The sequence below is a fragment of the Dromiciops gliroides genome, chromosome 2, assembly GCF_019393635.1.
Source record: "Dromiciops gliroides isolate mDroGli1 chromosome 2, mDroGli1.pri, whole genome shotgun sequence".
Classification (NCBI taxonomy): Eukaryota; Metazoa; Chordata; class Mammalia; order Microbiotheria; family Microbiotheriidae; genus Dromiciops; species Dromiciops gliroides.
Genome location: NC_057862.1, coordinates 548,133,902 through 548,160,181, shown reverse-complemented (window position 1 = coordinate 548,160,181; position 26,280 = coordinate 548,133,902). Strand labels below are relative to the sequence as shown.

Genomic DNA, 26,280 nt, shown 5'->3' with positions numbered 1-26,280 from the left:
GTTCCTGTTTGGACTGAAAGGTTGGGTTCCCCAGACGCCAGATACTACTAGTACTATCATATAATATGATAAAGACACAATAGAAAACCTTCTCCTAAGAACTTGGTTCACTACTTCCCACAAACATACACAGCATCCATGGAAGAAGTAGGCTTAAACTTAGGCCAGAATAGTAGTGATATCCCCATTTTATATTAAGGAGACTGGGGCAAAGAGAGGTCAAGTGACTTGTTCAGGGTCACACACAGCTAGTAAATGTCTGTGGACAAATTTGAACTCAGGTCTTCCTGACTCTAGGACAAGCCGCTTTAGACATTGAACCACCTTTAGACAATGCACCACCTAGCTGCTTTTGTTGATAGAATTAGGAAAATACTCATGTATTTTCTCTTATTCAGCAGGCAAAGATTGTATTAACATATACATACATGCTTACCAATGTTATTCAACAAATGTAACGTGCCTATGTATATGTCCCTTCTTGCATAGTGATGTTTTGTGTGTAGATGCCCAATAGAAGTGTGGTAACTGGTAGGAATGTGCCATTGTGAACATAGGAAGATCTTGTCATCACTTAAATGACTATATTTTTTAAAATTAAATGTCTTTTGGTTTGAGCTAATAAGCTCTTTCTGGTTGCCTTAGTAAAAGTAAACATATAAATGTGGGATCATGAACTATGGTTTTGAGGAGGTGCTGATCCACAAAGTACTTCGAACCTGGTGTCCAGGTTTTTGGTTTTTTTTTTTTTTTATTTGTTTTTATTTTGGGAAGGGGACCGACCACGTGTGAAGCAGCCCTGGGTGTTGGACTTTTCCTTCTAAAGAATTTAGAGTGGACTCCAGTCCTCCTGAGAGTCCAGTGATGCTCCAGGTGTGTATGCAGAGCTCAGACCTGGCACACCTGAACTTGTAGGTGGGGCAGAGGGCGGAGAAAGACAGCAGAGATCTGGGCTCCGTCTGCAGCCTTAAGGCTCCCTGGCATTAAATGCATATCTTGGGCCCAGGGTAGATATGAGGCACTCTATAAACAACACCCAAAGACAGGCGAAGGCGGCTCCCAGAGCTTCTCTTCCTCTAGGTGGAGCGTACTGTAGGGAAAGGGATCAGCTCCGTCTCCGGATCCCCTCAGCTACCAACTAGCTGTACAACCTCAGAAAAGCCTCATCTACTACTCTCTGGGCCCACAGCCAGTTGACAAATGGGACCCCGCACCGCTCCTCCTCAGTAGTAAGGAGAAAAGAGACACAGAGAGCTACCAAGTATTTCAAGGTTCTTTTTTCGGAGTCGCGGAGGAGGTCGTTGCCATGGCAACCGAGAAGCGTGGTGGTGGGGAGTCAAATCTGAAAGTCTACCCATGGCGACTGCATAGGTGGGAATCCCGGACTACATTTCCCAGAGGCCATAGAGCCACGCCGACTCTTACACTCAGACTCAATCCCCCAGAATCCCCCTCTCGAGGCTGGTCCAGGCAGTCTGGGCTCTGGAGGCGAAGCTCCCTGGGGAGAGAGCAAGCTTGGCTTCCTCTTCGGACCATAACCTCTGTGGCCTCATAACTCAGGATCGGACCTGGAGAATAGCAGTTTTTCTGGACCGTCTCGGGTCGGAGGTAAAGGCTGGTCTGTGGGGGCGTTCAGGGACTGAGGGAAGTGGGGTCTGCAAACACTGGGCAGGTTGGGGGCTTGAAGATCCCCATTTGACACATCGGGAAACTGAGGCGCAGAGAAGGGAAGTCCTGCCCCGACTCGCTCAGTCTGTCGGTGGCAGAGACAGGAATCGGACCGAGAACATTGGATTCCCAAGGCTAGGCTCTCTGCTCCCCATGATGCGATCCTTCTCTTCCCTCCCCCTTTCCTATCAGAAGCCCAGCCCCATGTCACACATGTCACTCCCCCACTCAAGCAGCTTCGGTGGCTCCCTATATCCCTTGAAACAGAGTTCAGATTCCTCAGGGTAGCCCTTTGTGATTTGGCTGTGGACCCAGCCTATCTCTCCAGCACGACTGCACTTTACCCAGTGACTGGCGAGTGCCCCCGTACTGATGTTATCTTCCATCTGTACCTTGGCAAAACCTATGGCGATCTAGCATAGGGTGTCAGAGGCTTGGCTCTCTGGTAGGGATAAATCCTCCAACCCCCAAGAAGAGAGAGAGACCCTATCCTTTAGTTAGTCCTTCCCCAGAAACCTTAAATCCTGGCTTTGCTGATACAATTAAAGCTCCCAAAGAGAAGCATTCCTTCCGTTCAGGACCAAAATACAGTCTTAGAAGTCACTTTCTGTTTTAGAAAATATTGATGTATTTTGGTTTTGTATTATTTTCATATCCCTATCCAGCGAACCATCCCTTATAAGAAATACAAAACAAACAAACAGTTCAACAAAACTGACACCTTAAGCTGACAGTCTACCTCTGCAAAGAGGAGAGGGAAGTTCATTTTTTCATCTCTCCTCTAGGGCCTAGTTCTTTCCACTTTCAGTAAACCTTCAGGGAATTCCAGTACCAAAATGGAGGGAAGGACCCCCTTTCTGGTTTTTTGTTGAACCCATCCCTGGAGCTCTGTCTGTTAAGGGAGGCCTAAGATTGATACAGAATCAGTCCTGTTATAGCCAATGCAAGAAGAACAATTCTTGACCATTCTACCCGGGGACTTGGGTGAGAGCATAATATCCAAGTCTTGTTTTTGTTTTTGATTTGGGGTTTTTTGGTGAAGCAATTGGGGTTAAGTGACTTGCCCAAGGTCATACAGGTAGTAAGTGTCAAGTGTCTGAGGCTGGATTTGAACTCAGGTCCTCCTGACTCCAGGACCAGTGCTCTAGCCACTGTGCCACCTAGCAGCCCCATGAGAGCATAATATCCAGAGAACAATAAGGACCTCAAATGTTTCAAGATGTGAAAATGAACCATCTCCAAACAAACAAAAAAACTTGAGTTGGGGAGAATACAGTGGCTATAACTGACCAGGTCTGGGCTGCCTTCTGGTCTCACTGAGTTATTGCTTGAGGCTTCAATACTGGACTTCTCATATCATCTCTTTTCATATTCTCCTCTCTTTTCCCCATGTTCAACAAGCCTGAAAGGTAAAGGTGGGGACAAAACGGTTTCCACTGGTTTCTCCCATAAATAGCATGTAGATAGGTGAACATGCATACCTGTGCATATGTATACATATGTGCAAGTGAGTAAACTTGTATGGAGAGACTTGTGGCAGGCAGACCAACCAGAAGGCTATGACCACAATTTAGATATGAGGAGATGAGGGCCTGCACCAGGGTGGTGGCAGTATCTTTTTATTCTGCAGGCCACAAGTCTCTCAACACTTCAGTTTTCCACTCAGCCATCAAAGTGAGTTTCCTAACCAAGTCCATCCATGTCAATCCTCTGCTTGTTAAACTCCAGTGGCTCCCTGTCACCTCCAGGATCAAATATAAAATCCTCTTTTTAGCTTCTAAAGTCCTTCATAACCCAGCTCCCCCAGCCTTTCTGGTCTGTACAACTTACCCCCCTACACATACTCTTCAATCCAGCATCACTAGCCTTCTTACTGTTCCTAAAACAAAACACTCCCTCTCCTGACTCCAGACATACTCTCTTCCTAGAATACCTTCCTCTTTCATCTCTGCCTCCTGGCTTCCCTGAAGGCCCGGATAAAATCTCACCTTCTAATTCCAGTACCCCTTCCTCTGGTGATTATTTCCTCTTTGTCCTGTCTATATAGCTTGTTTGTAGATATTTGTTTACCTGTTGTCTCCCCCTTTAGACTGGGAGTCCCTCGAGGTCAGGGACTGACTGTCTTTTTCTTTTTTTTCATATCTCCAGAGCTTAATACAGTACTTGGCTCTTATTAGGCACTTAATAAATGTTGTTAACTGACATTGACATCCTAACCTAACAAAAATAGGATTCTCTTTAGTAGGTAAGGGTATATTTGAAGTATGTTACTAAAAAAAGTAGTGAAATTGATTTGTAGAATCACTATCATTTTTAGTCATATATTAATATCCCTGTTTTATAATAAAGTAGCTAGAATTATCTAATGCTTTAAGGCTGGATAGTACAGTAGATAAGGCAATGGGCCTGGCTCTGTGTTAGCTAGTTGGCACAGTGGATAGAGTGCTGGGCCCAGAGTCAGGAAGACTTGAATTCAAATACAGTCTCAATAACTTATTAGCTGTGTGACCCTCAATAAGCCACTTAACTTCTGATTTCCTTAGTTTCCTCATCTGTAAATGGAAATAATACTAGCATCCATATCCCAGGATTGAGGTGAGGATCAAATGATGCCTGACACATAGTAGGTGCTATATAAATCTTAGCCATCCTTATTAGCAAAGTGCTTTTAACACATCATCTCATTTGATCCTCACCTTGCGTACCACAGATACTGTTGTCTCTATTTTACCAGATGACCACTATGAAGCTGATAAAAAAGCTGGTTAAAAAGGGGAGTGGGGAGGAGTGATCATCCTCAGCTCATTGTCTCACCTATATATCCAAGTAGTTATCAAGTCTCGTGAATTCTACCTTCCAGCATCTTTTTTCCTTTTCTACCTCCTCCCCAACACATTGAAAAAAGAAGAAAAACAAAACCCATGTAAGAAATATATATAAAAATAAAACAAATTCCAGTGATTGGCCATGCCCCCCCAAAATAACTATTTAATTATGTAATTAATATATCAATAATTAGTAATAAAATTTAAATGTATTATATTAATAATTAACAATATATCAATGATAAATTTATTAATTATATAAAACATATAATTCATTCCGTATCTCGAATCCATCACCTCTCAGTCCAGAGGTGGGTAGCATCCTTCATTAGCAGCCCTCTGGAATTGTGGATGGACACCACATTGATGTTTGTTTGTACAATATTTTTGTCTACTACTCTGTACTAGTTCACCTAAGTCTTCCCAAGTTCCTCTGAAACTGTCCCTTTATCATTTCTTATGACAATATAACATTCTCAGACCATAATTTGTCCAGCCGTTTCCCAATTGATTGACACTTCGTTAATTTCCAGTTCTTTGCCACTATACAAGAGAAGCTCTAAATTTTTTGTTTGTTTTTTTGAGAGGCAATGAGGGTTAAGTGACTTGCCCAGGGTCACACAGCTAGTAAGTGTTAAGTGTTTGAAGCTGGCTTTGAACTCATGTCCTCCTGAATCCAGGGCCGGTGTTTTATCCACTGCACCACCTAGCTGCCCCAGCTCTAAATATTTTTGTAGATAGGGGTTCTTTTCCTCTTCTCTGATCTTGGAAGGGGCAAGGCTACTGTGCCTGGGCTACCTTTGACATCCTTTGTAGAGTTTAGAGAGACAGAGAAATCACATGCTTCAGTTATTTAGATATTTCTAACCTGGTGAATCTGGTAGCTCCAAGGCATGATCATTGCCCCTCTTCTCGCCTAGGCCTGCATTCTCAGAACTCTGCCTTTTTCCAAGAGAGGGCCACAGAAGAGGAGGGAATGGCTGCTGTGACCCTGATAACCAAAGCCCAGGTGAGCTGATTTTTCCTCTCTTTTCTAAATGAAATTTCAGTTTCCAGAGTGTGGATACTTACCCTTCTCATCGTCATGTAACTTCTCTGGCTCTCTGACCCCCCTCCTTGTGGATGAAGGATTAAGGAAGACAAGAGTTTTGCTTGACCAGTGGTCATCCTCATTGGAGCTTAGTGATAAGCATACCAACATGGAAGAGATACCTTCCTACCTCAGGTCAAATGCTGCAACTTCTCTCCTACTCAGAGTTCTTACTATCATCAGAACTACTCTATCCATCCCATCAATCCCTCCAAATGTTCTTATTTCCACACTTTCCCATTAGGTAGGAAAGGTTTTATGGGTGAGCAAGAATATGTTTGTTTCAGGAATCAGTGACATTCAAGGATGTGGCTGTAAACTTCACCCAGGAGGAATGGGGACAACTGACTCCTGCTCAGAGGGACCTCTACAGGGACGTGATGCTGGAGAACTATAGAAACCTCATCTCACTGGGTAAGGATGGCTTCTCCCTGTGATTCAGGACCTGTCTTAAATTAAGCAAATTCTCCTCTTTGCTAAAGAGTAGTGGATGCAGGGTTGGGATTGGATTTATTGATGTCTCATTGTGACTGTGTGTCTTAAAGATAGTCATGTAACAGATATCTGTAGGAACTGCTTTGAAACAACAGTAATGGCTGTGTAACTGTGAAGGTGATCGGGAGGTCCTACTGTGTGCTCTGGGACCAGGTGAAGGGTGGGGTCCTGGAGAGGATGAGGACCTTAAGAGGTCTGAATGCATCAGGAGTAAGAACAGGTTGCAGAGCTGCCAGATGAGCCCATGGATTTAGAAGTGATGAGCCAAAAGGTAAAGAGAAGAGGCATGGAGGAGGGAGAGGAGTCACTGTAGAGTCAGCAAAGCAAGGGCCCAACCTTTCAAGAACCACTCAGGCAGACATTTGGTAGAACAGAATTCGGTAGGCCTTCAGGGAAACTATAGAACTTGAGTCAAGAGCAGTGGATAAAGAAGGGGGTAGAGAAAAATATGATTTCTTAAGTCTAAAGGGAGGGAACCAGAAGTAAAGGTGAATCAGGCAATAGTAATGGCAAGGTAATTTCCACATGGAGCCTAGACCTGAAATGAATAGAAACATCCTAATCTAGAAACCAAACTGAGCAGAAAAAGAAAGCTAATATGCCCTAGAACTGATAACAGGTGTGGCAAATTGATTAAAGAAAGCGAAGGCAAGTGGTACCTATGAAGAAATAAGCCAAGCAAGAAGCAGGGCAGGGGAGGGGGGCTGGGTTGCCAAGGGCTGGTGTCAACAGTATAGCAGTTCTGGAGTTGTCAGTGTATGAGAGAGAATTGGTAAGAACCATGGAGCCTCTGAATTTCTTACCTGAATTTTGACTCAGGGTTTGGGTCAGAGATTTCAAATACTTTATTGGCCAAGAAACAAAGCATTTCTTCTCTCCTTAACAGGTGAAAATGATGTACATCTTAAGTTGAAATGAAGAAGCTTCAATACACTATTCCTGAGACTGTAACTTCCTTGTCCTCTTCTCCTACAGGTCAAGGGCTTTCACCTAAGATAAGAGCACATATCTGCTTTCTGGAAAGATAATCCTGAACCTCCTTCAGAAGTTACCACAACTCCTTTTGAGTTTTCCTATCATATCCTTTTTGGATAAGGAGGTGGATTAGCATAGGGAAAAGAAAAGTCAGGAGGCCTGAGTTCAAGTCTCATCCTCATTAACCATTCAAACCTGGGCGAGTCCTTTCACCTCTTACCTTAAGCTTTCTTTCTGATGGTGGGGGTTGAATTATATGATCTCTTAGTTCTCTCTAGCTCTAACATTATTTGATTCACAAAATCTCAGAGTTGGAAGCTACTCTTTTCTTCACTAGGCAAAGATCCTTGTTTCCTTTAAGCAGTCATATGGTGTGAACTCAAGGCCGTTCACTATCCTGATTATCTTCCTCTGGTTGCTTTCCACTTTATCAGTATCCTTACTGAATTATATCCTTCCAGATGTGGCCTGACCAGGACAAAATAGAGCAAAAGTATCCCCACCCTAGCCTCAGATTACGTTTCATGGTGGCCAGATGACATTCTTGACTCATCCTGAGCTTTCAGGCTACTAATCCTTCCAGATCTTTTTTTTTTTCAGATGAATAGCTCTTTAGCCATGCCTCCTCCATTTTGTACTTTGGAAATTGAGTATTTGGAATCCAATTGTAAGACAAAGATTCTCTGTTTCTCTTCTCTTACTGAACACAAGTATTAGGACTCAAAACCCCAATGTAGGGCAGACAGATTGCTCATGGAAGGTGAAGGTTGTATGCAACTCTCTACAATTGCTGATTAACCCCCATGCCTAAAAGTTTCCTGAAGTTGGTATCCAGTGCAGGCATCTTCTAGATTCTGGCTTTTATTATTATTATTATTATTATTATTTTTAATTTTTAGTGAGGCAATTGGGGTTAAGTGACTTGCCCAGGGTCACACAGCTAGTAAGTGTTAAGTGTCTGAGGCCAGATTTGAACTCAGGTACTCCTGACTCCAGGGCCGGTGCTCTATCCACTGCGCCACCTAGCTGCCCCTAGATTCTGGCTTTTAAAGACAGTACTTAGAGCAGTTACTTAGTGCATGCAGAATGAAGCACTGAGATACATTTAATGTTGGTTAGAAGAATTAGGAGAGAGTAGTTCTGTGCTCTGAAGAGAAAGGTGAGAATAAGTCTATGTTGGGACTTGGTGTAGCAGGGAACTGTCACTCTAATCCAATGTAAAGCTTAGGACATAAGTACTTGGGAAACTCTTCCCAGGGAGGGATGTCAGAGTGTTCATTATGGGTTGGACATTGTTGTGGATTTTGCCATCTCTGATTCATGGATACCAGTCAGTTGTCCAGGGCTTCGATGGAGACCCCAGTCAGATTTTGTGTGTGGAAATGTTTTGCTCTCCTTGTAGTCTCCACATGGAAAAGAGAAGGCTGGGGGAAGGGGGTAGGCAGGGCATGCCACAAACAACCTCAGATGCTAGTGGTAAAGTGCTGACCAGTCTGTGCTAGTGAGTCCATGCTGGAATTAGCATTTCCCAGGAAGGCAGTTCCCCCTTTTCCCGTCACCTTAGAGTGTTTTGCATAAGCAGTCAGGAGGGATAATTGCATTAGCCTCTGCTGCTCAGTTTTGTTGTTGTTGTTTTGTTTTTTGTAACTGGTGGAGCAGCAGACCTGCCTGAGGGAAAGTATTTGAGTGGAAGTCACCCTGTCATTGCCTCTAGAGCAGGGCTTCTTAAACTTTTTCCACTCATGACCCCTTTTCACCAGAGAAATTTTTACACAACCCTGGGCATATAAGTATATAAAATAGGTATACATAAACCTTTTACTGTTGCCAGATTTTTCTCAACCTCCACATTCAGTTACTCGACCCCATGTGGGGTCACAACCCACAGTTTAAGAAGCTTTGCTCTAGAGTAGCTGGAGCCAACCAAGTGGTTAAAGGATAAACAATTAAGTCTAGAGCCTTTGTGGCTACGGCCTAGCAGGTAAAGGTAGGTATTTTAACAAGGGCACTATAGGGCATACCAACAGCCATCTTTATCAAGGCTTAAGGTTATATTTCACAATTATTTTAATTTTCATTTATTTAATTATTTGGATATTTAAATGTTTTGGGTTTAGAAACCTGGGCCATCCAGCCAATCATTGTTTCTGGGGCTGTGCTCCAGATGGTACATGACACCCTGATGAGTAGATGCAAGGGAAACTACCACTAGGGATAATGGGGAGGTCCCTGTGGTGTGCCCATACTGATCTAGTCTAGGGCTATGTTTCCAATGTAATGATCTAGGGAACTTGCAGGCAACCCTCACTTTGAGTAGGGAGATTTGAGTAGCACCCTTTTTCTTTCTTTTTTTAATTTTTCTTTTCTTTTTTTATTTCTTTTAATTTTTTAGCAACCTTTTCCAGATTGAGTTCTGAGAGATAGGACTAAAACTCCCTCATAAAGTCTCATATAATAACAAGAGTCTAAGTCTATAGTTCTCAGAATTTCCAATGACTGCCCTGAAGCTTTTAGGGTGGGAAAGAGTACATCTATATACCATCCACTTCAAGGAATAACATTGTTAGAGTCCTGAAAAATTTCTGGGTTGAAAGTATGGACTGATGCAAGGCAGGGGGCTGCTGTTTTATGAAGAAATGTATCTTGGTGAAAGGGAGTGGGGAAGAAGCAAGGAAAAAAACACAGAGGACTCAGTATCAAAAAAATGTCCTGAACAGGCTGATGAATAAACAGGAAGAAAATAGAGAAAAGGAACCTCTCCAGGCAGAGGAGAGAGCAAAAGTAAAAAGAAGGAAAAGTGAGGAAGGAGTTAACAGATGAGATAGATGTTCTCACCGGAAGCAAAAAGACCACTTAAAAGTGCATTGAGAGGCAGCTAGGTGGTACAATAGGTAAAGCACTGGCCCTGGATTCAGGAGTACCCGAGTTCAAATCTGGCCTCAGATACTTGATACTTACTAGCTGTGTGACCCTGGGCAAATCACTTAACCCTCATTGCCCAGAAAAAAAAGAGTAGATGATGGCAACCAAACCTCATTTAAAAAAATAAAAACAAACAAACAAAAAAAAGTGCATTGAATATAGGGAAACTTGGTTAGATGGCAAAACTGTCTAAATACTGAAAAAAAATCACAGAACATGTGTAATGTGACTCCACTTTCCTCTCTGGGACCCAAGAACACAGTCTTCCTTAAACTCTACTCTAGGTAGAGATGCTGTTGTTGTCATCCTTCGTTCTCGAAGAGGACCACACAAAGAAAAGCAGCAGAGGGAAGAAAAAAATGCTTGTTTAAAACAGAAGGACAACTATGCTGAACCACAGTGATTAATTACTCCATGGTCTGCAAAAGAACAGTCAGGCTTTCCTTAACACTGATAAATAGTCCAAGTACCTTGTTAGAAACCAGTTCACAGGGAAGTTAAGTTAATATCTGGAGTAGTTACTGGACTAGTGGATGTAGAAAGTAGAGTTGCAGTACTGGCATTAGTGAAAGGGGGAAAATGAGAAAAATAAATTTAAAATAATTTTTAAAATAAAAAATTTTAAAAGAGTATTTATTAACCACTTACTGTCTAAGTGCTGAAGAGGAAACATAGAAAAACAAGGCAGTCTCTGCTTTTAAGGAGTTTACATTCTAATGGGGGAAACAACATATATAGATTTCAGCTGTAAGTCAGATGGAAAGATCCCATGGTCCTTAGGGTAAAGCAACAAAGCTGATGATAATGAATATTCTTTAATGTCATTTCTACTGATAATCATATCAACTTGTAATGTTAAACCATTAGACAATGCCAGGACTTTGGTGGCAAGAACTTTCCTTTCTAAGTAGTTGACCCAGTCACATCTTCATAGAGGTTGCTTCCTGGGAAGGTGGTTATGGAGTGCTGGGCTGGAAGCAGGGCCTGTTGTATAGAGACTTCTGTCACTCCCCAAGCTTGGGCTTATCTTCCTGATGGTGACAGTCAGCATTTGAGGTTGATGGTGTCAAGAAAGCGAGCCCTTTCTTCACAGTGATTTCTCTGCTTGATGATGGCTACAAAGCATCAGCTGCAAACAAGGCCAGTAGTCTTGCTAAGGCTCTTGGGTTCTGGGTCCTCAGCTATCTCATTAGGTCTGAGAGGAGGTTGTGGTTTGACTTCCCTTGCACATGCTACCTCATCTCTCCTTAGGATGCCTTATTGCTTCAGCTAAGCTTGATGCCTGGCCCACAGGTGGCACTTGACCAGTTAGTTATGGTTCATGTTCTGCCACCAACTGATCAACAAGTCAGTTTTTTCTCTGTTCTTCATTTATAAGATAAACAGACAGAGGGGGCAGCTAGATGGTGCAGTGGATAGAGCACTGGCCCTGGAGTCAGGAGAACCTGAGTACAAATCCGGCCTCAGACACTTAACACTTACTAGCTGTGTGGACCCTGGGGCAAGTCACTTAACCCCAATTGCCTCACTAAAAAAAAAAAACAAACAAAAAAAAACCCCAGATAAACAGACAGAGCTTGAATGACAGGATATGGGAAAGTTAGGAGAGATCTGTCTAAAGCCTCAGGTTTACAGAGGTGGCTAGAGAGAATAAATCTTTGTACAGAAGGAGGAGATGGTATGTCTGCATCAGGACTGTATATGTCTGGAGAGGATGAAAGGCTAAACAGATCAATGTATGTGAAAGTTGTGGTTTGTCACCCCATGGAAATTCTCTGGGTGAGAATGAATGTGTATATTGGTGGAGAGGCAGGGTAGATAGGGGCAGGGTTGGGCAATGCTTTGGGTCATAATGTACCCCACATACGTTAATACCAGTGAGGGGGTGAGGTAGGGGCTGGAATTAAAAAAAACAACAACAAAACACCTTAATTACATATTATATACCTGAATGGCAAAGTTCTGAGCTTCTTGTTTCCATAAGGGGAAAAGTGATCCAGAGATGTAGTATGAATGAAAAACCTGGCAAGTGTAAGTGTTCAAAGGATTTGAACAGCTTTCAGAAGAAATATAAATGATGAACAACCATATGGAAAACATGCCTCAATTATAAATAATGAGAAAAAACACCTGAAGTTTCCATTGACAGTCATCAAATTAATAAAGGTGATAAAGAACATAAATTGTCAGTGGCAGAGGGGTTTTGGAAAATAAGAGACACTTATACACTGTTGGTGGGGTTATGAATTAAAGCAACAGCACTAGGAAACAATTTAGAATTGTACAAGAAAAGCTGATCTTGGTTAGCGACCCTTCCTCCCATAATTCCAAATGGTTTTCAAGAACAGTTTGACTAATTCACACCTCCACCAATTAGTGTGTCTGACTTCCCACAATGACTTGGTGATTCCAGTACTAGATATATAGCCCCAAAGTAAACAATGATAGAAAAATGCCATGTAAACATATTCCTAGCAGGACTTTCTGTAAAAAACAAATTGAAAATAAAGTGGGTGTCCATTGAATGGGGAATGGTTGAACAAACTGTGGTATATGAATATAATCAAATATTATATTCTATAATTGTAATTCTATTAGAAATGATATGAGGAAGTCATAGAAATATGGGACAGTTTATATGAGGTGATGAAGAATGAAGAAAGTGGAACCAAGAAAACAATACACACAAATAGTTACAGAAATGAAAATAACATTAAAAGGTAGCTGAATTTAAATTAACTGCATGAAACATTCCTAGTTCCAAGATACAGAGAAATATATATATATATATATATATATCCCTCCTCCCTAGGGACTAGGTAGGAGACTACAGGTGTAGAACATTGCATGCATTCTCATGCAGTTGCTTTGTTGATTGTAATGCAAAAGACAACAACAAAAGATACCAATAATTATTTTTAAAGAAAGATGAAGTAAGTTAATGCAAGTGAGTCCTGTCAGAGGATCTTGGATAATTCTTTGTCCTCATAAGAAACAGTTGTGTTTTATTTTCTTCCATACAAACAGGGTTTCCTATCTCTAAACCAGATGTGATCTTCAAATTGGAGCAAGGGAAAGAGCCATGGATATTCAATCTGCAGAAATCCAGAGAGAGAGAGATCCCAAGAAACTCCTCTCCAGGTGAGTAAGGGACTCAGTAGAAGAAACAGGACAATCATTTAATGAGAGAAAGCTCTCTTCCAACTTTGGGGGTAAAGGAAAGGTGTGTCTCACCTGTGGCTGTCCTTCTTCACGTGTATCCTTACCTGCCATTTCTTCTCTTTTCCTCATGCTTTCTAGAGACTACCTTTCCTTACTTACTAAAAGTTCATTTTCCCCGATTACATTCTGTTTCTTATTTATTTGCTATTGCTATTTATCACTGTCCCCTGCACTTAACACACACTCTAGTGACCCTTACCACACTCCTGGATAGGAACTTTATATTTTCTGTTCACCTTATTTGATGATATAGCCACTCTCCCCCTACTTCTATTCCCTTTTCGGTTCTCTCCCACCTCTTAGCCTCTTTCCAGATTACAAGACTGTTTTTGGAAGTGACAATAACATGGGTACCTAGTGGGCATTTTTTTCTTTCACTATCTTCTTCCCAGTATAGCATTTCTTTTTTTTACAGCACAGAGAATAGATTAATTTGTTTTTTCTCTTGGTTCTAGACTGGGAGAGTAAACCTGAAACCCAACAGTCAACTCAAAATGAGAACATTTCTGAAGAAGCAGAATCACCAGGGATATTAGTTCCTCTAGACCCTACATTCAGAGACATTCTTCTGTCCAAGGGCAGATTAGAGAAGCATCAGGAAAACTCTGAAGGAGGAAAATGGAAGAAATCCCTTTCCTATGACAATACTTTCAACCAGTTGTCAATTAGTCTCACAGAAAGTCCCATTAAAGAAAGAGAGCACGAATGTAAAGAATGTGGAAAAAAATTCTTTGACCGCCCATCCCTTACTCGACATAAGCGGGCTCATAAAGGAGAGAAGCGCTATAAATGTAATGAATGTGGAAAAGCCTTCTCTAAACATTCATCTCTTACTGAACATGACAGAATTCATACTGGAGAGAAACCCTATGAATGTGATGAATGTGGAAAGGCCTTCAGCCTGAAAAGTAACCTAACTCGACATCAGCTAACACATACTGGACAGAAACCCTATGAATGTGATGAATGTGGGAAGGCCTTTAGCCGTAGAAGTGGACTTATGAGGCATCATATGACTCATACAGGAGAAAGTCCTTATAAATGTTATGAATGTGGAAAAGCCTTCTTTAACCCATCATCTCTTACCGAACATGAAAGAATTCATACTGGAGAAAAGCCCTATGAGTGTGATGAATGTGGGAAAGCCTTCTCTAACCAGTCATCTCTTACTGTACATGAGAGAATTCATACTGGAGAAAAACCCTATGAATGTGATGAATGTGGGAAAGCCTTCTCTATACATTCATCCCTTACTGTACATCAGAGAATTCATACTGGAGAGAAGCCTTATGAGTGTGATGAGTGTGGGAAAGCCTTCTTTGACTGTTCATCCCTTACCAGGCATCAAAGAACTCATACTGGAGAGAAACCCTATTTATGTAGTGTGTGCGGGAAAGTCTTCAGTAGCAAGGCATCTGTCATCCAACATCAACGACGTTATGCCAGAGAGTAATGTAGGAATATAATAATTTAAGGAAAATTTCCATCATATTTGTCATTTTATTGACTACCAAAAAGTCAACGTGGGAAAATGGGTCCCCATAGACACTTAAAAATGGTATTATCTTAAACAGATGGGTGGAGGAGTAGGAAACAGACATTTATTAAGCACCTACTATTTGTCAGGCACTATGCTAAGCACTTTACAAATTTCTTATTGATATTCTCACAACAACCCAATGTTATGATTTCCATTACACATGAAGAAACTGAGGCAGACAGAAATTAGGTGACTTGTTGAGGGTTAAATAGCTAGTAAGTATCTGAAGGCTGGGATTGAACCAAACCTTCCTGACTGAACCCAGAACTTTATCCACTATGCCAACTAGCTAATGGAGATCTATATAAACCTGCTACCCCTTTTAGCTGTTATTCAATTTCTCTTTTTTTCTATTCAAACTCCTTTTTCTACATATACTATGTTGTGAATCTGATCCAAGGTACCCCAGATTCAAGATATAACTCTGAGGCTCCCCCTTCAAGAAAATCCCTGGCCTGTCAGTCTCATAGATTCATAGTTCTTGGTGTGCATAAATACTTGAAAGGAGACTTCTGAGAAAATGGAAGAATGAGTCATCAAAAGAGAACATATTTCCTTAGTTTTCCCCTATAAAATATCAGTTTTATAAAATCTTCCCAAATTATCAGGAGCGTCAGAAGCATTGGAAACAATATTGTTTTCAGAATAAATTAGTATGCTGTCTTTGGCTAACAGTGGCAAAAAGGAGAGTAAATCCACATTTCCCAGCATATAGTATAATAAATTTCCAGTAGAAAAGAGATCTAATATAAAATGAAGTATGTAAAACAATTAGTTGTGGAATATGTGTATATTTCGCAATTACAGAGATGTAGAACATGTTTAACCTCAAAAGAAATTTTGGGAGACAAGTCAAATTTGATTATAAAAAAGGACTTTCACAAAAAGCAATCTAGATTTTAAAAAGAAGGAAACAGACTAGGGAGAGTCCTTTAAATACTTCTGATAAAAGTTTGGCATCTGAAATCTGCAAGAATCATAGGTTTTTAACCCAGAAGAGACAAAGTCATCTAATCCAATCCCTTCCTTTTACAGATTAGAAAACTCAGGCACAGAGAAGAAATGACAAGTTTATGAGAGTAAATTTTATTCTTTAATTAAAGAATATGAACGGTCAGTTTGAGGGTAAGGGAGGACAACGTATAATGAACCACCTGGGGGGCAGTTAGTTGGCTTAGTGGATAAAGCACCAGCCCTGGATTCAGGAGGACCTGAGTTCAAATTCAGCCTCAGACACTTGACACTTAATAGCTGTGTGACCTTGGTCAAGTCACTTAAACCTCATTGCCCAGCCAAAACAAAAAAAATGAATCACCTGAAAAAAAATTTTCAAATGCTCAAATAACCAAGTAAATAAGAATGAAAATTACTTTGAAATATAACCATAAAGGCATTACATTGTCAATAGTAATTTAAAATGGTAAAAATACAATGCTTCAGGGACTTTGAAGAAACAGGCAGAATATTACACTACTAGTATGAAATGATGTAACCATTTTGGAAAGTATTATGTATGCTGAAGAGCTCTAAGATCATGCCACATGAGGATTTGTTGAAGAAACCAGGGATGCATAGCATGGAGAAGAAAAGAGCAATACATTAGCTAGCTTCAAATATTTGAAGGGCTTTTATCTAGAAGAGGGGTTAGAGTTCTGTTTGGCTCCAAAAGACAGAACTAGAAGCAATGGGGTGAAGCTTCAAAAAGACTAACTTAGGCTTGATGTAAGAACAAAACATTTATTAATGATGAAAACTATCCAAGAGTGGAATGGGCTACCTCAAGAAGTAGTTTCTCCTTGGATATTTTCAAGCAGAAGCTCAAAAAGCACTAAGATATAATATGTAAAGAGGTTACTTAATTCAGATATGGATTCAAATAGTTCTGAGGTCCCTCCCAAATCTGAAATTCCATGACTCTATGGCATTATACAATAAAAGCTATAAAACTGTTCATATCCTTTGATCCAGGGATACCATTACAAAGATTGTAAGGATATTGACAAGGAAAGAGTCCTACCTTTACAATGGTATTAACAGCATTCAGTAGTAATGGGTAGACCTTAAAAAGAGGCATACTTAGGCTTGATAGAAGGAAAACTGTTTTTAGATTAGAGCTGTCCAAAAATGGGAGACTCTAAGAATTTCAGAGTTGGAAAATTCTCCAAGCTGGATGCCTACTTGCCAGGGATATTAGAGAAGGGATTTTGGATTAGGTAGGGATTTGGACTTGATATCTGAGGTTTCTTCCAAATTATTTCAGGTTCTATGGAAGAAAAAAGAAGGAACAAGGCTATGGCCAACAACTGGGAAATCATAACAAATTGTAGTATAAGAATAATGTAATTGAATATTATTGTGCATTTTAAGTGCTAAATATGTAGACAAATAGGGGAAACATGAAGTGATGCCAGACTGAAGAAAATAGAACCAAAACAAAAACATGCTGACTCTAGACACACTAAACACTGTTCTAGCACAAGGTCATGCTCTGCTAGTTCTAAGCTCTTGGTCCTTCTGATAGCATCCATCCAATCAATCTACTAGTATTTCCAAGCTGTAGAACACTGCTGGGGATAAATCACAACTCTGTTGCAACTGGCCCCTATGAAAATCCATGTACCTTATTTCTGTTGAATCCTCGTTGTTATTCAGTTGTTTAAGATCCACATATTCGTGACCCCATTTGGGGTTTCTTGGCAAAGATACTGAGTGTTTTGCCATGTCCTATCAACTTATTTTACTGATGAGGAAACTAAGGCAAACGGGTTAAGCGGCTTGTCCAGAGTCACCCAGCTAGTAAATGTTGTAGCCAGCTTTGGACTCCAAGCCGAGCACTCTATCCCACGAATCACTTAGCTGCCCCATGGGCCTCTCATTGCTGCACAGCAAAACTTTTGCCTTTCCTTGCCTCCCCTTTCCACTTTCCTAATGACTTTTCCAAACCTTTTCTAATGAGCCCAACAACTCCAATTGCTCTCTGAGCAAACATCATTGCCTTCTATTTTACAGAGAAAATAGAAGCCATCCACCCTAAGCACCCACTTTCCCCTATTTTGTACCTCAAAGTATTGTCACTCATCCTTGCTTACCCCTTTTTCTGAGGAAGAGGCCTTTTGCAAAGGCCGTCTCTCTGTACCCTTAATCTATCCCTTTCTGTCTTATCAACAGCTTGCCTCAAGTTAATATCCTTTATTTTTCAAGCGAATATCCTCTCACGGACTACCAAACTTCGAGAAAGATTATCTCTTCTAATTTTCTCCATTTCTCACCACCCCCACTCTCAGTACCTTACAGTTAGACTGTAGACATTTATTAATGGCCTATGATGTGCCAGGCACTGTGCTAAGCACCGGGAAAACGGGGAGGGGGACTCCAAAGAAAGGCAAAAACCAGTACCTCCCCTCTAGGAGTTCACAATCTAATGGGAGAACACTAAAAGAACCTCTGAAAAGGGAGTGAGAGAGGAGTGCAACAGTGGAAAATGAAGACATGGTTGACCAGGGCATTCTTCAATGTTCCGGGAGAAGCATTACACTTTACATTACATTATTACATTATCCTCTCCAATCAGAAGGAGGGTAGGGCCCCAGCGGTAGGGGTTACTGATCAGGTAAGTTTCAGAGTCCAGAGAAGTGCAGTTTGGTTTAGGTCCCACCACTTGATTTAAACTGCCATCTCCTAGGTTATCAATGCTTAATTAACTGCTAATTCTTTATCATTCTTGAGTTTTTGGTAGATTTTAATACAGTTGCCTACCCCCTTCTAGACACACTCTCTTCCCTTGGCTTCCATGATGCAGTTTTCTACCTGAATTTCTTTTGCTAGATCATCCCTTTCCTGATTCTGGGTTTAGAGTGATTTGATGAGCTCTACTCTTGTTTCTCTCGTCTCTTGGAGAGCTAATCAACTCCCATGGATTCAAGTCTCACCCTTATATGAATCTCAGATATTTGTATCACACTTTAATTTCTAATTGCAACTACCCAAGAGCCTACTGCATACGTCCTTTTGGATGACCCATAAGCATCTCAAACTCTTTATCTCCCATCCTTCCCCAAATCCTCTAAACTTCACCTATTTCTCATGAAGATACCACTCTCCTTCCAAGTAATCCATGCTCAAAACCTTGTAATCATACTTGACCCATTAGAATATCTTTTTAAAAAAATTTTTTTTTAAGCAAGGCAATTGGGGTTAAGTGACTTGCCCAGGGTCACACAGCTAGTAAATGTTAAGTGTCTGAGCTCGGATTTGAACTCAGGTACTCCTGACTCCAGGGCTAGTGCTCTATCCACTGCACCACCTAGCTACCCTTTTTTAAAAATTTTTTTTGTTTTTTTAGAATCTTTTGAGAAGAGGGTACCATTTTACTTTTCATTTTGTGTCCCAGCACTTAGCACTGTGCCTGATAATAAGCACTTATTAAATGCTGGCTTGATTGACTTTTCCTCTTCTCATTCTTTACATCCAATAAGTTAACAGTCTTATCAGTTCTACTTCTACTCCATATTGCCCATCAGCCCACTTCTCTGAACTCACACAGTGACTACCATAACCTATCTCCCATCACCTTTTGCCCTGTTCTAGTGGAATAACTAGCCTTCTCATTGATCTCCCAAACTCCCAGTTCCTTCCCTTTTCCATAAGGCTGCCAAAAATAATTTTCTAAGACACAGATCTGACCATGTCACTACTTGGCTCAAAAATTTTCAGTGGCTTCTCTGTTGTATCTAAGATAAAAATATCTCTTAACAGCATGTAAGACCCTCCACAACATTGCTCCTACCTATCTTTTCAGTATCATCTAATAGTATTTCCTATTACAAATGCTATGTTCCAGCCAGACAACACTACATTTGCCCCCTGTCTGCTTCCCCACAAATCATGTTTGGAATGTACTCCTTGATCTACTTTTCATAATCCTTTCAAAGCTCAGCTCAAGTGCCACCTACTACAGGATGCCTTTCCTGATTCCCTAAGTTGTTAATGTTCTTCTGTCTTGGTTTTCCTTTATACTTGCATCTGTGTTATAAACACACACACACACACACAAAAGAATGTATATTTTTATAGCCATAAATTATGTCAATTGTAATCTATATTCCTAGCATCTTAGTACAGTACTCTGCACATAGCAGGTACTTCGAAAGTTTCATTAAATCCAGAAAAGTATACAGAAGAGAAAATGAAGTTCAGAAAGGAATGGAAATGTTGTTTTTTATTACCTTCTGAAAATTAGTGTGCCCTTTTAAATATAAAACATACTGAAAATAATTAAAGTTTATAGTTTCATGTACAATCTCTTTTTAAAATTATTCTTATTTGAATTGTTTCTGGTTACAATATCTATAACAAAAATTTTAAGCCAAAATACTCAGAAGTAACCTCAAACGTCCCTTTAATCATAATAAAATATACTTCCTCTATGTGTTTCTAAGGATTCAGTCCTATACCATATGATGACAGTTTTGTATCCTGGGTCCATAAAGAGAAGGCATGAGCACTTTAAATACCAGAAGCAATTAAAATGGAAGGTAGAATTAAATCCACAGGATTATACATGCATTTAGAAGACACAGGACTTAGTTGTCTTAGCTTAGCCTTTCTATCATATATGGCAGAGGAAAGACATTTAGAATTTAATCCCTCAATCCCTAATGTACAAAAATGAGGAACTTGAAATAACCATTTAAAAGCCACAAAATTGGGAGGAGCAGCTGGAGCAGACCAAGTACACAAAGAGGAAGTGCATTCTGGAGGTTTCTCCACAGATGTAGCCTCCATACTCTTAAAGTTCTGGAGAGAAGCAGTGTCACAGAGCAGAGAGCTAGATTGGGGGTTAAGAAGCCTGGGTTCAAATCTCACTTCTTATATTTATTTTTTTAATTATTAATTTTTTTGTGGGGCAATGAGGGGTTAAGTGACTTGCCCAGAGTCACACAGCTAGTAAGTGTCAAGTGTCTGAGGCTGGATTTGAACTCAGATCCTCCTCAATCCAGTGCTGGTTCTTTATTCACTGTGCCACCTAGCTGCCCCTCACTTCTTCTAGTTAATAACTAGATGGCTATGGATAAATCATTTTACCTGAGATTCATTTTGCTCATCTATAAAATGGGGATCATACCTGTCATCCTATCATTCTCATAGGATTAAGTAGGGCTCAAATGAATCAGGTATATAAAGTGCTTCTTCGGACCTTAAAGAGCTATATAAATATCAGCTATTATTATTAAGGAATCACTTTCTAAATAGGGAGCAAAGAGTAGGGAAAAATAACATAATATTTTTGCCAAAAAAAGATAATCAAGAAGATAGTCGTAACTACCAAACCATAAGCCTTTCTTATTTCCATAATGTTTTAGTGAAATGGTCTGTACATATATTGAAGGTATCCTTCTACAACTGACCAAATCTCTGTGGCTAGAACTAACTATAAAACAGATTCTGTTATTTATTGCTTGTTGATTAAAAAAAAATCATTTGACTTGGTAGAACAAATGCAACATTAAAGTTTTACCTCAAACAAGGTATCTAATACATGTTATTATCATACAAGAATTAATAAAAGCAACCACAGAAATAACTCAGTTCAATGATTCTCAGATTATTGCCCAAGAATTAAACAATGACATGTATAGGCTCCAGTGTCATGAAAGATGTCTTAGAGTTCAAATGGAAAAGCAGCATATACTTATAGATTAATAGTGGAAAGAGACCTTGAAGTTCCCCTCATCCAACTCCTTTGTCATGAAGATGAAGAAATTCAATCATAGAGAGGGTAAGTCATTCCCCCCAAGTTCAACTTCTAATAGTGAATTCAAGATGCTTACATTTGTGGGATGGAATGTACCAAGCTCCAAAATATTGAAGGACCAGCTCAATGAGATTCATGAATTCAAAATATTGGCCTAATGATCTATACAGGAAAAACTAACTGCATGAAAAATGCTGATTGTCCAGCCTATGCCATGCAGTTGGAAAGCCAGTATATTGGATTAGTATATTATTTCACATATCTGAGATAGGCACTATACCTGAAACAGAATAAGCACCTTCGCATTTGATCCTGAGAGTTATGTGCTAAGACACCCATTTTATAGTTGAAGAAACTGAGGAAGAGGTTAAGTGATTTGCCCAGGGTCACATGGCTATTAAGTGTATTCAGTCATTTTTTTTTTTAAACTCAGATCTTCCTGACAGCAGGCCCAGTGCCTTATCCACTGTGACACTTAACTGCCCTTATTCATTGAATAATTTCTTCCTCACTGTTTTGTAGGCTTCCATTTATCAAACATTAATCTGTTATGTGTCTTTGGTTACCACTCTGGATTATTTAGATAAGTAGATGTTAACAAACCGACTTGGATCCATGACAAGAAGTTATTCTTTTTGTCAGTATGTATGTGCACATACATTTATATTAAATATATGCACACCAATTCCCTGTCAGGAATCTATGAATTTGTCAGTGTGGATAATCTCTCTACCATGTAGATCACAACCTCTATACACTTTAGTGGATAGTCTTCATAAGAAGCTTTGGTCTTATTGCTCTGTGAATGAATAGAGCATCTATTTCATTGTTCTGTGCAAAACCCACATCAGAAACAATACTAGTAGTTTTCCAGCTTTCCAAACTAGTAGTTTACCAGTAGATTTCCAGACCTCTGCAGGCATAACCTTTAAGAACCTAGTTCACCTCCACTCAATAATGAGGCAGTGGAAAAAGACTGATGGATGATGCTTCCTTCTTTTGTGGTCTTTAGTCCCTTTCTCTGTTTTGTCCTGATTATTTGATTTGCAGCTTGAGCTTTGTTTTCAGCATTTCCAACATTTTATTATACAACTTTCTGTAATCTAATCATCAGACTCCTTCAGTTTTCAGGGAGCCCAAAAGCTATCTCTCCATGCTCTATCTTCCAGATCTATAACATTTGTTTGCATAGCTTCCAGATACTTTTTGAGTTGGGTGCTTTTTTGGATCATTTTGTCCTCTAGCATAAACTAATCTGTTTCTCTGAGAATCCACTGTTTTACATACATTCTCCAAGCAAGTTTCCAGGCTGTTGAGTTTTATCATCACCATCTTCTTAGCTTCATAATATTTTTGCTAATTTCATTACATCTTTTTCTTTCTTCAGAGTGTTTAATATGATGTCTTACAATAATTTCAGCTTTATTTTTGTGCCTGCTTTTGCACCATAATATTTTCCTTCTACATTTTTTTGGCCCCAGCTTCTTTAAAGAGACACATGCTGGCAACAGTTGGGCAGCAGTATATTTCTACACAAGAGAAGTGGCATAAAGAAAATATTCAGGAAATGTATTATGGGGGGGCAGGAGGGTAAGTGTCCTAGAACAATGCTAATAAATCAACCAAAAATAGTATTTGTTTATCATGTTGGAACTTTTATTTGCCTATTTCATTGTATTTCTTTTCTTTTCTTTTTTGCAGGTAATGAGGGTTAAGTAACTTGCCCAAGGTCACACAGCTAGTAAGTGTCAAGTGTCTGAGGCCAGATTTGAACTCAGGTCCTCCTGAATCCAGGGCTGGTGCTTTATCCACTGTACCACCTAGCTACCCCTGTATGCTGTTTTACAATCTGCCCCCCCCCATTTTCCTATAAGTTCTCCCTTCAATTATTTGTGTACCACAAGGGTTGGGACTTAATAGGGCTTGGGCCTGCTAGCTTTGGGGAAGGTGGGGTTCTCAAGAGATACATTTTGTATTTGAGGTACCTGAGGCCAGGTTCACAATAGAGATCAGTCACCCAAAAAAAGACTGGTGGCAAAGGGATAGCAATTGAATAAAAGTAAGAAGCACCATCAGTTTTGAATACTTTAACATAGGAGCAATTTAAGTCTCTTGGGGTGTCTTGTCTTAACTCTCAATCTGACGTTTTAAAAAGTGACTAATATTAAAAGTACAATTCAAATTTCTCTTATTTAATTATAACCCTAGGACTTACGCTCTGGCGTAACATCAACATGGCTGTCCTAACAGATGACTTGCTACTGAACATTTATCCACACCAGCTACATAATTTAAAGTTCTTTCTAATATGAAACTATCTCATGTATAATACGGGATGGCAAGAAGATTTGCCACATTATATTCTTAGGGACTAACCAGTATGAATTCTTTGATGTCGAGTAAGAAGAAGAAGCCATAAAGAAGGCTTTCCCACATTTATCACATTTGTAGGCTTCTCACCAGTATGAATTCTCTCATGTACAGTAAGGGATGAATGTTTAAGGAAGGCTTTTCCACAGTTATTACATTTGTAGGGCTTCTCTCCAGAATGAATTCTCTGATGTTGAGTAAGAGATGAGCGCTCCAAGAAGGTTTTCCCACATTCATTGCATTCATGGGGACTTTCTCCTTTATGAGTAGCTCATGTCTCCAAAAACTACTTCTATGGCTGAAAGCTTTCCCACATTTGTTACCACTTATAGGGCTTTTCTCCTGTATGAAGCCTCTGATGTTGAATAAGAGTTGAGCGATCAAGGAAGGGCTTTCCCACATTATCGCATTCATAGGGCCTCAGGGTAGTATGAATTCTCTGATTGTCGATTAATGGGATTTTTGGTAAAAAAAGGTTTTCCCACATTCATTACATGCATAGGACTTTCTCCTCTGTGAATCATTTGATGTGTCATAAAGCTACTTTTAGAGTTGAGGCTTTCTCACATTTGCCACATTCATAAGGCTTCTCTCCTGTAGGAATCCTTTCAAGTTCATTAAAGGATGAATGTTTAGAGTAGGATTTTCCACATTCCATTATATTCATAGTGATTCTTGCCCGTATGAGTTTCCTGATATTGAGTAAGGGATGAGGAATCAAAAAAGCCTTCATAGGTCTTCTCTCCATAATGTATCTTTTGATGTTGTTTAAGAGCTGAGCAGTCAAAGAAGGTTTTGCTACATTTATTACATTCATAATAATTCTCTCCAGTATGAATTTTCTGATGTTGGATAAAGGATGAATTGTTTCAGAAAGGCTTTTCTACAATAATTACATTCCAAAGGCTTTTTCCAGTATGTGTTAGATGATGTAGAGTAAGGGTACCTTTTTGTCGGAAGGCTTTCCACATTCTTTGCATTCATAAAGGACTCTCACCAGTATGATTCTTGATGTCGACGAAGAGATGAGCAGTTAATGAAGGCTTTCCCACACTCTCCACATTTGTAGGACTTTCTCCTGTGTGAGTAATCTGATGTCTCAAAAAACTACTTTCGATGGCTGAAAGTTTTACCACAGTCATTACATTTATAGGGCTTTTCTCTAGTATGTGTCAACAGATGCAGATTAAGTGTGCCTTTCTGTCGGAATGCTTTCCCACATTCATTACATTTATAGGGACTCTCCCCAGTATGAATTCTCTGATGCCGATTGAGGGATGAACAATTAACAAAGGCTTTATCACATTCATCACATTCATAGGGCTTCTCTCCAGTATGGAATTCTCTCATGTTCAGTAAGGGATGAATGTGTAGAAAAGCCTTTTCCACATTCATTACATTCATAATGTTTCTCTCCTTTGTGAGATCTCTGATGCCGAGTAATGGATGAGAGGTCAAAGAAGACTTTTCCACATTCTTTGCATTCATAAGGGCTCTCACCAGTATGAATTCTGTGATGATGACTAAGAGATGAGAAATTAATGAAGGCTTCCCACATTCCCCACATTTGTAGGGACTTTCTCCTGTGTGAGTAATCTGATGTCTCAAAAAAACTACTTCGATGGCTGAAAGTTTAACCACAGTCATTACATTTATAGGGCTTCTCCTCTAGTATGTGTCAACAGATGCCGATTAAGTGTACCTTTCTGTCGGAATGCTTTCCACATTCATTACATTTATAGGACTCTCCCCAGTATGAAATTCTCTGATGCCGATTGAGGGATGAACAATTAACAAAGGCTTTACCACATTCATCACATTCATAAGGTTTCTCTCCAGTATGAATTCTCTCATGTTCAGTAAGGGATGAATGTGTAGAAAAGCCTTTTCTACATTCATTACATTCATAATGTTTCTCTCCTTTGTGAGATCTCTGATGCCGAGTAATGGATGAGAGGTCAAAGAAGACTTTCCCCACATGCTTTGATTCATAAGGACTCTCACCAGTATGAATTCTCTGATGACGACAAAGAGATGAAAAATTAATGAAGGCTTTCCCACACTCCCCACATTTGTAGGACTTTCTCCTGTGTGAGTAATCTGATGTCTCAAAAACTACTTCGATGGCTGAAAGTTTTACCACAGTCATTACATTTATAGGGCTTTTCTCTAGTATGTGTTAACAGATGCCGATTAAGTGTACCTTTCTGTCCGGAATGCTTTCCCACATTCATTACATTTATAGGGACTCTCCCCAGTATGAATTCTCTGATGCCGATTGAGGGATGAACAATTAACAAAGCTTTACCACATTCATCACATTCATAGGGCTTCTCTCCAGTATGAATTCTCTCATGTTCAGTAAGGGATGAATGTGTAGAAAAGACTTTCCCACATTCATTACACTTATAAGGATTCT

General features: G+C 39.9%; 2 protein-coding genes across 3 annotated transcripts; one reads left to right on the top strand and one right to left on the bottom strand.

Moving 5' to 3' along the window:
• Positions 1–1,465: 1,465 nt before the first annotated feature.
• On the top strand, positions 1,466–14,901 carry LOC122742904 (zinc finger protein 239-like). 2 transcript variants are annotated; one of them, XM_043987490.1, is made up of 5 exons: positions 1,466–1,608; positions 5,414–5,502; positions 5,871–5,997; positions 13,003–13,116; positions 13,653–14,901. In XM_043987490.1, the coding sequence occupies exons 2-5, from the start codon at positions 5,470–5,472 to the stop codon at positions 14,648–14,650; spliced, it is 1,272 nt and encodes a 423-aa protein (XP_043843425.1). In that variant the 5' UTR covers positions 1,466–1,608; positions 5,414–5,469; the 3' UTR covers positions 14,651–14,901. The 2 variants fall into 2 exon arrangements, with proteins under 2 accessions (XP_043843425.1, XP_043843426.1); XM_043987491.1 differs by lacking the exons at positions 1,466–1,608; positions 5,414–5,502; positions 5,871–5,997 and adding an exon at positions 11,534–12,006.
• A 10,638-nt stretch (positions 14,902–25,539) lies between these two features.
• Positions 25,540–26,105, bottom strand: LOC122739285 (zinc finger protein 2-like). The gene has a single exon (XM_043981086.1). The coding sequence runs from the start codon at positions 26,008–26,010 to the stop codon at positions 25,540–25,542; it is 471 nt and encodes a 156-aa protein (XP_043837021.1). The 5' UTR covers positions 26,011–26,105.
• Positions 26,106–26,280: the final 175 nt, after the last annotated feature.